This window comes from Salmo trutta, chromosome 37, assembly GCF_901001165.1.
Source record: "Salmo trutta chromosome 37, fSalTru1.1, whole genome shotgun sequence".
Taxonomy (NCBI): Eukaryota; Metazoa; Chordata; class Actinopteri; order Salmoniformes; family Salmonidae; genus Salmo; species Salmo trutta.
Window position 1 is genome coordinate 6,113,703 of NC_042993.1, and position 16,092 is coordinate 6,129,794.

General features: G+C 44.4%; 1 protein-coding gene across 1 annotated transcript in view; it reads left to right on the plus strand.

The window, feature by feature from the left end:
- Positions 1 to 1,173: 1,173 nt before the first annotated feature.
- The window catches only part of LOC115176925 (serine/threonine-protein kinase Nek11), a 66,990-nt gene continuing 52,071 nt past the window's right edge, over positions 1,174 to 16,092 (plus strand). Inside the window, exons 1-2 of the mRNA XM_029737323.1 lie at positions 1,174 to 1,248; positions 1,455 to 1,669. Of these exons, the coding sequence (XP_029593183.1) occupies positions 1,485 to 1,669 (185 nt within the window). The 5' untranslated portion in view covers positions 1,174 to 1,248; positions 1,455 to 1,484. The remainder of the gene's footprint in view (positions 1,249 to 1,454; positions 1,670 to 16,092) is intronic.

Here is a 16,092-nt window from a genome sequence, read left to right on the forward strand (position 1 = left end):
TATATATATATATATATATATATATATATATATATATATATATATATATATTATACAGTGTAGTTGCTAGTAGTTTAAAATTAGCTAATTAGCTAAAATGTTAAAGTTCTCTGTGATGAGATTCAAACTCGCAACCATTGGGTTGCTAGACGTTCACGTTATATACCCACCCATTCATCCAGCCCTACCAACCATCCTACTTTAAATAACCATATGTCTTATGTAACCATACCAAACATAATATATCATACTAATCTGATCGTCCCGGATTTACTTTTACAATGTTATGTCTAGTCTATGAGACCAGACTGCAATGCAAGGCTCATTTCAATAATATAGTTCTATCTACAGTGCATTCGGAAAGTAGTCAGACCCCTTGACCTTTTCCACATTCCAAAATGGGTTAAATGAAAGGTTCACCTTCCAACAGGACAACGACCCTAAGCACACAGCCAAGACAACGCAGGAGAGCTTCAGGACAAGTCTCTGAATGTCCTTGAGTGGCCCAGCCAGAACCCGGACTTGAACCCGATCGCACATCTCTGGAGAGACCTGAAAATAACTGTGCAGCGACGCTCCCCATCCAACCTGACAGAGCTTGAGAGGATCTGCAGAGAAGAATGGAAGAAACTCCCCAAATACAGGTGTGCCAAGCTTGTAGCGTCATACTCAAGAAAACTCGAGGCTGTAATCACTGCCAAAGGTGCTTCAACAAAGTACTGAGAAAAGGGTCTGAATACTTATGTAAATGTGATATTTACGTTTTTTATTTGTAATAAATTTGCTAACAATTCTAAGCCTGTTTTTGCTTTGTCATGATGGAGTATTGTGTGCAGATTGAGGGGGGGGAAACAATTTAATACATGTTAGAATAAGGCTGTAACATAACAAAATGTGGAAAAAGTAATTGACTATATTCTTGAAGAATATGACTTAGGTTAGGTAGCCAGCCTACAGATGTCTCATACAACTCGGTTCCACGTTAGAAGAGAATATAGTATACGTGTAGTCTTCTGGTAAAATGCATTGTCATGAGAATTGAGGCTAAAACTCCCTATCCCAAACAGGCCTTCACATCAGAAGGCTCTTCACTGACACCTGGTGAAATAAAAGGGTGGAATGAAAGGGAGACGAGGTTTCCTATTACCATAGGAACAAGAGTAAATACGGAAGTTAACACGGAAGTTAATACAGTAGGCTATGGATGTTTTAAACTGGTGGAAATAGCCAACATCTATCTGCAAACAGGTGAGTTTGTTTGACAAAGTGGCAATAGTGAAATGGAATAAGCTAGCCAGGACTCTGCTTTCAGTAATCCTACACTGTAACAAGTGCGATGAGCTGCTATCTGACTCTGTCTCCCCTGTAAAATATGTATTTATTTTCATCTGAATTGGGCAAACGTGCATCAAATAAGGAAAAGCAACATGTTTGTGTTTTGCTGAATTTGGCAGTTAATTCTCCTGTAAGAATCCCGCAACAAGATGCCCAAGTTTGAGGAGCTGGAAGCCCATTCATCCTGCCATGTCCACTCCCTCTCCACTCCTATAACTCCTGTCCCCAGCAACCTGATTGCCAAAAGATACAGCATCCTACAGAGATTGGGCAGAGGGAGTTTTGGCACTGTTTACCTCGTACAAGACACTAGAGCAAGGGATGGGGAGAAACTGTGAGTATGCCTCCTGCTGTTGTCCTGCGCTGCTCTTCACATGTCAACTGCCCAGTGCCCACCTTGCCCTCTATTAGAAATGGGTCAAATCTTTCATTTTCATATTGCTTACACCTCTCCAATCCTTCTAGATAAGTGTGTTGGGGGTCGAGACCGATGACTAGGAGTGTAGGGGTGGTTCCTCTACCGTTGGTGCTCAATTAAAACAGCAGTTCTGTGTTCATCCTCTTGGTGGCAGCATTAGCCTGGCTATACCGATGCCTGAGAGCACCTCACATCTCTTCTCTTCCCCTCTCTCTTCCCCTCTCTCTTCCCCTCTCTCTTCTCTCTGTCTCCCTCATCATATCCCCATGTATGGGGGAGAGAATGTTTGCTCTGAGCAGCTGGCTCTGTGCTAATCAAACACATTTTAGATTTTATTAGGATCCCCATTAGCTGACACCAATGGTGACAACTAGTCTTCCTGGGGTCTGACGCATAATGAAAAAGACATTACGGACAAAAATATTTTACAATTTACATACATGTAAAAACATAAACGTAGACATGACAGACTTATAAAATGTAACTGCATTACATTGAACTACATTGCAGAACCCAAGGCATTATCTGGATGAACTAGAGACTCAACATGAAGAGAGTTGGCACTCTGGACTGAGTTTAATTGAATCCACTATAATGACTATATTCATTCACTGTCTGGAACATATACTGTAGAGTTACAACATCAGCGTATGTCTATTAATCCAATAGGCTTTGATGGACTGCTATTCCAAAAACAGGTCTGTACATACATGTAGCAGTGAGAATAGATTTCCCAGGAGGGATAGAGGAGGGAGGAGAGTATGTGTGTGTGTGTGTGTGTGTGTGTGTGTGTGTGTGTGTGTGTGTGTGTGTGTGTGTGTGTGTGTGTGTGTGTGTGTGTGTGTGTGTGTGTGTGTGTGTGTGTGTGTGTGTGTGTGTGTGGTGTGCCAGTCATGTTTACCTCCTGACCTTGACATAACAAACTCCTGGCTCACTGCTCAAATACTGGCCACCCAAATCAAAACAGCACTAGGAGTTCATCTACTATGTCTACAAATACACATTTATCGATAAGCCTAAGCCTAAATGGGCACTGCAAGCACACAATGTTCTCACTACAAAGGACATACATGATGAAACTGGGTCTTGCCTAACCAACATTGACGCATGATGCCTGCTGGCACAGTCCAGCGAGACGGGCCCTGTGTCCCGTGTCTCTTTGAGCACACAGATGCCACAGCAGGTACGCTTGGCTCATGGGCAAGTATCAAGCCCCTGCAAGGTGCCAGACAGTAGGCTCTGAGGCTCCTTTGGCATTTCATGCAGTGTGCTGCATTCATAGGGTCTCAGTCATTAAGGAGAGCGTGACAGTAGCCCATCTTTAATCATGGGCCAGAATCCAATCGTTGCAGATAGCAGATTTGAATTGGAAAAAGTCCTCACTTTCATTCTGTCTCTCTGCCACACACACACACACACACACACACACACACACACACACACACACACACACACACGCACACACGTACACTCACACAGGCGCTAGCACACACACATACACACACATGCCCTCCTTCCCACTCAACACCATCACATCTTTTAGGTTTCAAAGAAATGGAGGGAAAGGGACTCCACCCAGAGAGTAAAGAGAGGGAGTGAGAGAGAGTGAATAAAGAAAGAAAGAAATGGAGGGAGATAGGGAGTTAAGAAAGGGAGAGAGTGAGACATACCCTTTTCAGAGAATGCAGCACCAATTAGTTATGGCAGCCAGAGGCAAGAGACGTCATGCCACGGGTCATTACACCCACGCTCCAGGCTCAGGGCAAGGCTTTCAACTTGTTACCACAGCCCAGCGGTGCCCACTAACCCCCTGACCCACCACACACTAGCACAGCACTGCCACTCAAAACCACCGCCATTCACAGGGCAGACAGCTCACCTCACTCACAGCACACATTAGCAAGTTAGCTACTACCAGGGAGGGAGGGAGAGTTCTCTAAATGGTTTTTGTAGTCCAGATGAAATCCACTAAACATCTGAAATGAAATCCCTGAATCTTTTTGGGAGAATCATTACAATAGCATAACTCTTTTATAGCCAGATGTATAAAGAGTGCTAGCCAAGGGGCTGTATTTAGGATAACTCTTTTATAGCCAGATGTATAAAGAGTGCTAGCCAAGGGGCTGTATTTAGGATAACTCTTTTATAGCCAGATGTATAAAGAGTGCTAGCCAAGGGGCTGTATTTAGGATAACTCTTTTATAGCCAGATGTATAAAGAGTGCTAGCCAAGGGGCTGTATTTAGGAAAACTCTTTTATAGCCAGATGTATAAAGAGTGCTAGCCAAGGGGCTGTATTTAGGATAACTCTTTTATAGCCAGATGGATAAAGAGTGCTAGCCAAGGGGCTGTATTAAGGATAACTCTTTTATAGCCAGATGTATAAAGAGTGCTAGCCAAGGGGCTGTATTTAGGATAACTCTTTTATAGCCAGATGTATAAAGAGTGCTAGCCAAGGGGCTGTATTTAGGATAACTCTTTTATAGCCAGATGGATAAAGAGTGCTAGCCAAGGGGCTGTATTAAGGATAACTCTTTTATAGCCAGATGTATAAAAAGTGCTAGCCAAGGGGCTGTATTTAGGATAACAAAGCTGTATAGTTAATAGACCAATCATAGAGCATCTGCTTGATACAGTTCCTCCCTTCCTGTGTGTGTGTGTGTGTGTGTGTGTGTGTGTGTGTGTGTGTGTGTGTGTGTGTGTGTGTGTGTGTGAGAGTGCAGAATGTATTCTTAAGCAGGTTGATCACTGCCTGAATTGGCTTTGTTCTGCCCATTGTAGCATATGGCTCCAGCTTACCAGATGCTGTGGTATTTCTATTGTGACTCATTACGACTCCGCTATACAGCAGTCTAATGCGCCTCCAACAACTGATTGTCAGTTAGCTGTATTCAACCTATATTTGGGATATGTAGAGATATATGTGTCAAGGATGCATTTAAAGTAGTGCATTCACATACAGTATACACATTCATTTCTCACATTTTTCTCAGATCATATGACAGCAGATTGTGGGTTGGTGTTGGAAGCCCTTTCCCTTACTGAAGACATCAGGTGCCACCAGCCCCTCTGCAGTAAAAATACATATCAAATCGTCATCTGCTATGATGATCAATGTTATCACTCTGCTCATGGATCCCACCTGCTTTGAGTAAAAGGAGTTTCTGAATGTCTGATGTTTGTTCCTCTGGGGCAGGGGTGTCAAACTCATTCCATGGAGGGCCTAGTGTCTGTGGGGTTTTCTTTTTTCTTTCCAATTAACACCTAGACAACCAGGTGAGGGAAGTTCCTTACTAATTACTGACCTGAATTCATCAATCAAGTACAAGGGAGGAGCGAAAACCTGCAGAAACTCATCCCTCCGTGGAATGAGTTTGACATGTGTGCACTGGGGGATTGATTCTGTTACCTGGACTGTCCATCAGACAGCCACATCCACACTGAGAGATGACTGGTAGCTTTCCTTTCCTCGTCACGTGAGACCAGTGTCAGTCAAGCTACTGTCTATCACATGCAATGATGACTCGTGTGTGTGTGTGTGTGTGTGTGTGGGGGGGTTCTGAATAATGGTTTTAAAACAATGATGATCATATTTAAAAAACTATGGCACTTATCTACCAAGTCCTAGACTGTTTTCTAATGAGAATCATGAACGTCGAGTTGATAAACGAGATCCTTCCCAGTGGTTTCAGTCTGCCTTCTTGAAGAGTTGTACCTGGAACCAAATGGGTTCTACTTGGAACCAAAGGGGTTCTAGCTGGAACCAAAAGGGGTTCTTCAAAGGGTTCTACTGTGGAAACAACCGAAGAACCCTTTTTGGCTCTAGATAGCACCTTTTTTCTAAGAGTGTACATGAGTCATAAACATACACTGTGCAACGTGACCTTATTGACTTATTCTGGTCAACAAGCCCATCAATCTGACCTCTACTCAAATTGAAGAAGTGGCAGAAACCAAACTATTAGGAGTGCAGCTAGACAACTGCTTATCATGGTCATCTCAAATAACTAATCTATGTAAAAAAATTAAATAAAACAGCATGTATAATCAGAAGGATAGCTAAATATTTACCAGGAAAAATTCTTAAGCAAATAACACAAGCTTTAATTGAGAGTCAAGTGAACTACTGTTCTGTGGTCTGGGGAAATGCATCATCAAGTGAAGTTAGGAGGCTGCAGATTGCACAGAACAAAGCAGCAAGGATTGTTTTACGGTGGAGATATGGTTTTTCTGTTGCAGTCATACGCAATGTTCTTGGTTGGTCATCAATCGACAAGATAATTGAAAAAAACATGCTTATTTTATTTCATAATATACATCATTTAAAACGGCCAAGTACAATTCACAACGGTAATCAGTTGGTAAGAGACAGACATTCCGTAAATACTAGGAATAGATTGTCCACCATCTATGCGTTATCCAGACAGAAAAGACAAATAGGCAAAAGAACATTTCGATTTAGAGCAATAAAGAAATTGAATAAATTAGCTGAGCAAACCAGAAACCTTTCGATATATAAATTTAAACATTATTTTAAAACAATTTAAATACAATACACAGAAATGTTGTGGGATTACAGTAGATGAAGAATTCATATTTTTTAGATTGATTATTTATTGGTTTATTACATTAGTATATTATGTATGTTTGTAATAGTGTGTTATATGTGAAAATGTGTTCGTATATAAATTGTATTTTAATATTTAAGGACTCTTGGAAGATTAGTCCAAATGGGGACTAAAAGAGATCCCAATCAAATCAAATCAAATCAAATCTACTCTACTGTGTAATCACATACAGTAGATGGCTTTGAACAAGAAGAAACTGGACTTTAAAAAGAGCAGACTTCAAGGCTACAACAGAGAGAGCTGCTGTTTCATATCAGCCCAAGACAAATGGCCTTGTCTTCTTCCCCTTTATTAAGAATCCCCTCCTTATCGTTTAATTCTAACGTTAAAATGATTAACTCTGAATGAGGAGCGATGTGTTCTTCTGCCTGTTTCAGAAACAAGAGTAACAGGCAGCCAGCAAGGCAGAAATAGTTTCCCCCTTTATTTATTTAGTTCCCCCCACCCATTCACTTAGTGTGTGCAGCATTCTGGGAAAATAAGAATTGCTCCTTCGGTTAGTTTAGCTGTCAACAGTCACTGTAAATGTTCCCCATCCAAAACGTGTGTATTGAGTGTTTGTAAACACAGTCATTACTAACAATGCTGGTCTTTTCTAGATGGTTTATTGTGTGCTTTCTATGCTAATTACAAAGTCGCAGCTGATGTGCTATCAGTACCGAGTAATTATTGTATCATACACACATATCTAATTCATTACCAGCACCTACCAGCAGGCCTTTGGAGTCCTTCTCCAATGTGTGAATAAGTATCAGCCAATAGCAGGAGACAGGCAAGCACACTAATTAAATGACGACCAGCTGACGTTGCTTTCCTTGCATACTTGAGTTGTGTGTACCCGCTAGCTCAATAAGTGTTTCTGTACCTTTAGGGAAGAATTACGGAGGTGAGGACAAACAGCTTGGTAATATTTCCTTTTGGGCTGTGGATAGATGTGGTTGGCAGCACCATGCCTCTCGCCTCTCACACTCTCCTTAGCCTCGCCCGCCACCACACATCCATTTAGCAATATCCCGCCACTCATTTCCCTGCGATGCGAGGTCTTTCACTTGGAAAATAGCAATATACGGACGGTACTGATGCGGATAGAACGTTTTAAAGGCTCAACAAATGAAATTGAATTAGTAATCAAATCAGAAAAAAGAAGCCCTGGTTGCATATTAGGGACTGACTGACTGCTTGCCTGCCCGCCTGCCTGCCTGCCCGCCTGCCTGCCTGCCTGCCTGCCTGCCTGCCTGCTTCCAGGTGGATTTGTGGTGGTGTGACCAGTGGATCAGAGATTGTCAGGTCTCAGACCTTTACTGTACATGGATACAGAGGGGTGATGCAGGTGTTCTTTACATGGAGCAGGTCTGGCCTGGCCTATTGCTATGCAAGGCCTACTGGAGGGGTTTCCATGCCAATAGTGAACTCCTGTTCACCAGTTCTTGTATAACCTATTTCATGGACTTATAGTTACCAGCTCGCAAGTTACTATTTATTACCATATTATTGTTTTATATCTGTATACACATACAGATCATTATATTTGCTGTATATACACATACAGATCATTACACACACATCATTATATATACTGTATATACACATACAGATCATTATATATACTGTATATACACATACAGATCATTACACACACATCATTATATATACTGTATATACACATACAGATCATTATATATACTGTATATACACATACAAATCATCATATATACCGTATATACACATACAGATCATTATATATACTGTATATACACATACAGATCATTACACACACATCATTATATATACTGTATATTCACATACAGATCATTATATATACTGTATATAAACATACAGATCATTATATATACTGTATATACACATACAGATCATTATATATACTGTATATACACATACAGATCATCATATATACTGTATATACACATACAGATCATCATATATACTGTATATACACATACAGATCATTATATTTACTGTATATACACACACAGATCATTACACACACATCATTATATATACTGTATATACACATACAGATCATTATATATACTGTATATACACATACAGATCATTATATTTACTGTATATACACACACAGATCATTACACACGCATCATTATATATACTGTATATACACATACAGATCATCATATATACTGTATATACACATACAGATCATTATATTTACTGTATATACACACACAGATCATTACACACACATCATTATATATACTGTATATACACATACAGATCATTATATATACTGTATATACACATACAGATCATCATATATACTGTATATACACATACAGATAATTACACACACATCATTATATATACTGTATATACACATACAGATCATTATATATACTGTATATACACATACAGATCATTATATTTACTGTATATACACATACAGATCATTATATATACTGTATATACACATACAGATCATCATATATACTGTATATACACATACAGATCATTATATATACTGTATATACACATACAGATCATTATATTTACTGTATATACACACACAGATCATTACACACGCATCATTATATATACTGTATATACACATACAGATCATCATATATACTGTATATACACATACAGATCATTATATTTACTGTAAATACACATACAGATCATTATATTTACTGTATATACACACACAGATCATTACACACGCATCATTATATATACTGTATATACACATACAGATCATCATATATACTGTATATACACATACAGATCATTATATTTACTGTATATACACATACAGATCATTATATATACTGTATATACACATACAGATCATTATATATACTGTATATACACATACAGATCATCATATATACTGTATATACACATACAGATAATTACACACACATCATTATATATACTGTATATACACATACAGATCATTATATATACTGTATATACACATACAGATCATTACACACACATCATTATATATACTGTATATACACATACAGATCATTATATATACTGTATATACACATACAGATCGTCATATATACTGTATATACACATACAGATCATTATATATACTGTATATACACATAGAGATCATTATATATACTGTATATACACATAGAGATCATTATATATACTGTATATACACATACAGATCATTACACACACATCATTATATATACTGTATATATACATACAGATCATTATATATACTGTATATACACATACAGATCATCATATATACTGTATATACACATACAGATCATCATAAATACTGTATATACACATACAGATCATTATATATACTGTATATACACATACAGATCATCATATATACTGTATATACACATACAGATCATTATATATACTGTATATACACATACAGATCATTACACACACATCATTATATATACTGTATATACACATACAGATCATTATATATACTGTATATACACATACAGATCATTACACACACATCATTATGTATACTGTATATACACATACAGATCATTATATATACTGTATATACACATACAGATCATTACACACACATCGTTATATATACTGTATATACACATACAGATCATTACACACACATCATTATGTATACTGTATATACACATACAGATCATTATATATACTGTATATACACATACAGATCATTACACACACATCATTATGTATACTGTATATACACATACAGATCATTATATATACTGTATATACACATACAGATCATTACACACACATCGTTATATATACTGTATATACACATACAGATCATTATATATACTGTATATACACATACAGATCATTGCACACATACTCACATCATTACACACACATCATTATATAAACTGTATATACACATGCACACGCAATGTCGCCTCTCCCCTCACCTCTCTCCACTCTCACCCCTCTCCCCTCTCATCTCTCCCCTCGCCTCTCTCCCCTCTCACCTCTCACCTCTCCCCTCTCACCTCTCGCTTCTCTCCCCTCTCACCTCTCACCTCTCACCTCTCACCTCTCGCTTCTCTCCCCTCTCACCTCTCACCTCTCACCTCTCGCCTCTCACCTCTCTCCCCTCTCATCTCTCCCCTCGCCTCTCTCCCCTCTCCCCTCTCACCTCTCGCTTCTCTCCCCTCTCACCTCTCTCCCCTCTCACCTCTCGCCTCTCTCCCCTCTCACCTCTCACCTCTCGCTTCTCTCCCCTCTCACCTCTCTCCCCTCTCACCTCTCACCTCTCGCTTCTCTCCCCTCTCACCTCTCTCCCCTCTCACCTCTCACCTCTCGCTTCTCTCCCCTCTCACCTCTCACCTCTCGCCTCTCTCCCCTCTCACCTCTCACCTCTCGCTTCTCTCCCCTCTCACCTCTCACCCCTCTCCCCTCTCCCCTCTCACCTCTCTCCCCTCTCACCTCTCACCTCTCGCTTCTCTCCCCTCTCACCTCTCTCCCCTCTCACCTCTCACCTCTCGCCTCTCTCCCCTCTCACCTCTCCCCTCTCGCTTCTCTCCCCTCTCACCTCTCACCTCTCACCTCTCGCTTCTCTCCCCTCTCGCCTCTCTCCCCTCTCACCTCTCGCTTCTCTCCCCTCTCCCCTCTCACCTCTCACCTCTCACCTCTCTCCCCTCTCACCTCTCACCTCTCACCTCTCTCCCCTCTCACCTCTCCCCTCTCGCTTCTCTCCCCTCTCACCTCTCACCTCTCGCTTCTCTCCCCTCTCGCCTCTCTCCCCTCTCACCTCTCACCTCTCGCTTCTCTCCCCTCTCACCTCTCTCCCCTCTCACCTCTCGCCTCTCTCCCCTCTCACCTCTCACCTCTCGCTTCTCTCCCCTCTCACCTCTCTCCCCTCTCACCTCACACCTCTCGCTTCTCTCCCCTCTCACCTCTCACCTCTCTCCCCTCTCACCTCTCGCCTCTCTCCCCTCTCACCTCTCACCTCTCGCTTCTCTCCCCTCTCACCTCTCACCTCTCTCCCCTCTCCCCTCTCACCTCTCTCCCCTCTCACCTCTCACCTCTCGCTTCTCTCCCCTCTCACCTCTCTCCCCTCTCACCTCTCACCTCTCTCCCCTCTCCCCTCTCGCCTCTCTCCCCTCTCACCTCTCCCCTCTCGCTTCTCTCCCCTCTCGCCTCTCACCTCTCACCTCTCACCTCTCGCTTCTCTCCCCTCTCGCCTCTCTCCCCTCTCACCTCTCGCTTCTCTCCCCTCTCGCCTCTCACCTCTCACCTCTCCCCTCTCTCCCCTCTCCCCTCTCGCCTCTCTCCCCTCTCACCTCTCACCTCTCACCTCTCTCCCCTCTCACCTCTCACCTCTCACCTCTCACCTCTCTCCCCTCTCACCTCTCCCCTCTCCCCTCTCGCTTCTCTCCCCTCTCCCCTCTCACCTCTCACCTCTCACCTCTCCCCTCTCACCTCTCGCTTCTCTCCCCTCTCTCCCCTCTCCCCTCTCACCTCTCCCCTCTCACCTCTCCCCTCTCCCCTCTCGCTTCTCTCCCCTCTCACCTCTCACCTCTCGCTTCTCTCCCCTCTCGCCTCTCTCCCCTCTCACCTCTCACCTCTCGCTTCTCTCCCCTCTCACCTCTCACCTCTCACCTCTCGCCTCTCACCTCTCACCTCTCCCCTCTCTCCCCTCTCCCCTCTCTCCCCTCTCCCCTCTCGCCTCTCTCCCCTCTCACCTCTCGCTTCTCTCCCCTCTCGCCTCTCACCTCTCACCTCTCCCTCTCTCCCCTCTCACCTCTCTCCCCTCTCACCTCTCACCTCTCACCTCTCTCCCCTCTCACCTCTCCCCTCTCCCCTCTCGCTTCTCTCCCCTCTCACCTCTCGCTTCTCTCCCCTCTCGCCTCTCTCCCCTCTCACCTCTCACCTCTCGCTTCTCTCCCCTCTCACCTCTCACCTCTCACCTCTCGCCTCTCACCTCTCTCCCCTCTCATCTCTCCCCTCTCATCTCTCCCCTCTCATCTCTCCCCTCTCTTCTCTCCCCTCTCACCTCTCGCTTCTCTCCCCTCTCACCTCTCACCTCTCGCCTCTCTCCCCTCTCCTCTTTCCCCTCTCCCCTCGCCCCTAACCCCTCGCCCCTCTCCCCTGTCCCAGTCCATATTGTAATTTGAACTTCTGGCATCTATCAGGACATGTACATCTGTTTGGGATTATTCTTCAGTGAGACAGACAACATTTTCAACATATACCTGTAAATCTTTGTAGTGATTTCTCATCTTGTTTTTCAGACTGTCATCACCTTGTTACTTATCAGCTAGTGATGTGGCTAGGAGGAGCATAGGAATGCTACCAATGGTTTATTCCCCAGGAGGAAAGTGTGTGTGTGTGTATGTGTGTGTGTGCATGCGTGTGTGTGTGTGTACCGTAATGTGGCTTCCCTCCCCACTGTTCCAGGATTATACCAATGTGATCCAACTAACAGAGACAATAAGAGAATCTGGACACGCTACGTGCTGAGTTATTCCCTGCAGGAACGGCTCGATGATTGATGTGATGTTCATGCCACATGGCGATAACCCCTGTCCTATGAGATTGAATGGAGGACTTTCTCTGAATTCTGAATGCCCTCCACTGCAATGTGATATTATGAGGGAGACAGAACAATTGCATAAAACAAAAAGCAAAAAACGAAAGCACTGAGTCACATAGACACATTTTTATATACTCAATCCATACTCTCATACTCCCACTTTGGGCCCAGACCCATAGTTTAAGAAACCCTGCTCTACGTCAATCTCTACCACCAAGGACAAGGTCACTAAACTGCAAACCATTTATCGTATCATACTGTACGTATGCATGAGAACATGGGAAAGGTGGTGGCATGATATCTAATGAAGCACAATATATGGAGGGTGACTTTGAACGACCCATTTATCACAACGTTCCACCAACATCTCCGCAACCAGCTGACTTCAGCAGTGTTGGAAATCTCCACCAACAGCAGTCTTAGACAGTGTTGGAAATCTCCACCAACAGCAGTCTTAGACAGTGTTGGAAATCTCCACCAACAGCAGTCTTAGACAGTGTTGGAAATCTTCACCAACAGCAGTCTTAGACAGTGTTGGAAATCTCCACCAACAGCAGTCTTAGACCGTGTTGGAAATCTCCACCAACAGCAGTCTTAGACAGTGTTGGAAATCTCCACAAACAGCAGTCTTAGACAGTGTTGGCCATGTAGTACATCAAACCACAGCTTGGTCATGAATGATCCCATCCCTCCACTGTCTCCTGGATGACCTCTCAGCCCTGCCCACTGATGTGGTAGTGACCCGGAGTTACTTCAACCTGGGATCACTGGCTAGCTCAGAACAACAGTAAGCCCACACCTACGCTGACATTAACAAGAAGTCAAGGAACGCTCTCAATCTGCAGACAATCATTTCATTCCAGGAAGACAAATAGTCTGACCGACTATCAGACACAGCCAAGCTTGACCATGACTCATTGCAGAGAGCCAACAGAAGAGGGTGTAAAATATGTTTTCCGGCAGGAAGGAAGAAAGTGGAAGTTAGGTCTTGAATGTCTTGCCAGCTGCCACCAGGAACCTGTGAAGAGAACTGAGAAGACGCAACACCAGATGTAACACATTTCACCAACCACACTAACCCTGGATGCCAACCCAACCGCAACATGTGTCATAGTTAGGGCCATGTGTTTTGGTTAATCATGTCAGAAGCCTAAGGAGCTCTCAGTCTCAGAGCAGCATAGCAGGATGTAATTTAGGACATTGCGTTTCCGCTGCCTAACCTTTGCAGAAAGTGAGAGAAAGTGAAGTAGGGAGCTGAATAGAGAGAGACTGAATGAGAACGTAGACCTCACATCAATGATCTGAGAGGAGGAGAGGTAGAGGGGGAGGAGAGGTAGAGGGGGAGGAGAGGTAGAGGGGGAGGAAAGGTAGAGAGAAAGAGCGGTAGAGGGGGAGGAGAGGTAGAGAGGAGGAGAGGTAGAGGGGGAGGAGAGGTAGAGAGGAGGAGAGGTAGAGGGGGAGGAGAGGTAGAGGGGGAGGAGAGGTAGAGAGAAAGAGCGGTAGAGGGGGAGGAGCGGTAGAGAGGAGGAGCGGTAGAGAGGAGGAGAGGTAGAGAGGAGGAGAGGTAGAGGGGGAGGAAAGATAAAGGGGAGGAGAGGTAGAGAGGAAGAGCGATAGAGAAGGAGTGGTAGAGAGGAGAGGAGGAGAGGTAGAGAAGAGGAGAGGAAGAGAGGAGGAGAGGTAGAGAGGTAGAGAGGTAGAGGGGGAGGAGAGGTGGAGAGGAGGAGAGGTGGAGAGGAGGAGAGGTAGAGAGGTAGAGAGGTAGAGGGGGAGGAGAGGTGGAGAGGAGGAGAGGTTGAGAGGAGGAGAGGTAGAGAGGTAGAGAGGTAGAGGGGGAGGAGAGGTGGAGAGGAGGAGAGGTAGAGAGGTAGAGAGGTAGAGGGGGAGGAGAGGTGGAGAGGAGGAGAGGTAGAGAGGAAGAGAGGTGGAGAGGTAGAGAGGAAGAGAGGTGGAGAGGTAGAGAGGAAGAGAGGTAGAGAGGAGGAGAGGTAGAGAGGTAGAGAGGTAGAGAGGTAGAGAGGAGGAGAGGTAGAGAGGAGGAGAGGTAGAGAGGAAGAGAGGTAGAGAGGAGGAGAGGTAGAGGGGGAGGAGAGGTGGAGAGGTAGAGAGGAGGAGAGGTGGAGAGGTAGAGAGGTAGAGAGGAGGAGAGGTAGAGAGGTAGAGAGGTGGAGAGGTGGAGAGGTAGAGAGGAGGAGAGGTAGAGAGGTAGAGAGGAAGAGAGGTGGAGAGGTAGAGAGGTAGAGAGGTGGAGAGGTAGAGAGGAGGAGAGGTAGAGAGGTAGAGAGGAGGAGAGGTAGAGAGGTAGAGAGGAAGAGAGGAGGAGAGGTAGAGAGGAAGAGAGGAGGAGAGGTAGAGAGGAGGAGAGGTAGAGAGGTAGAGGGGGAGGAGAGGTAGAGAGGAAGAGAGGTAGAGAGGTAGAGAGGAGGAGAGGTAGAGAGGAGGAGAGGTAGAGAGGTAGAGGGGGAGGAGAGGTAGAGAGGAGGAGAGGTAGAGAGGAGGAGAGGTAGAGAGGAGGAGAGGTAGAGAGGTAGAGGGGGATGAGAGGTAGAGAGGAGGAGAGGTAGAGAGGAAGAGAGGTGGAGAGGTGGAGAGGTGGAGAGGAGGAGAGGTAGAGAGGTAGAGAGGTAGAGAGGTGGAGAGGAGGAGAGGTAGAGAGGTGGAGAGGTGGAGAGGTGGAGAGGTGGAGAGGTGGAGAGGTAGAGAGGTGGAGAGGAGGAGAGGTGGAGAGGTAGAGAGGAGGAGAGGTAGAGAGGAGGAGAGGTAGAGAGGTAGAGAGGAGGAGAGGTAGAGAGGTAGAGAGGTGGAGAGGTAGAGAGGAGGAGAGGTGGAGAGGTAGAGAGGAGGAGAGGTAGAGAGGTAGAGAGGTAGAGAGGAAGAGAGGTAGAGAGGTGGAGAGGTAGAGAGGAAGAGAGGTAGAGAGGAAGAGAGGTAGAGAGGTAGAGAGGAGGAGAGGTAGAGAGGAGGAGAGGTGGAGAGGTAGAGAGGAGGAGAGGTAGAGAGGAGGAGAGGTAGAGAGGAGGAGAGGGTAGAGAGGAAGAGAGGAGGAGAGGTAGAGAGGAGGAGAGGTAGAGAGGTAGAGAGGTGGAGAGGTAGAGAGGAAGAGAGGTAGAGAGGTAGAGAGGTAGAGAGGAGGAGAGGTAGAGAGGTAGAGAGGTAGAGAGGTAGAGAGGTAGAGAGGAA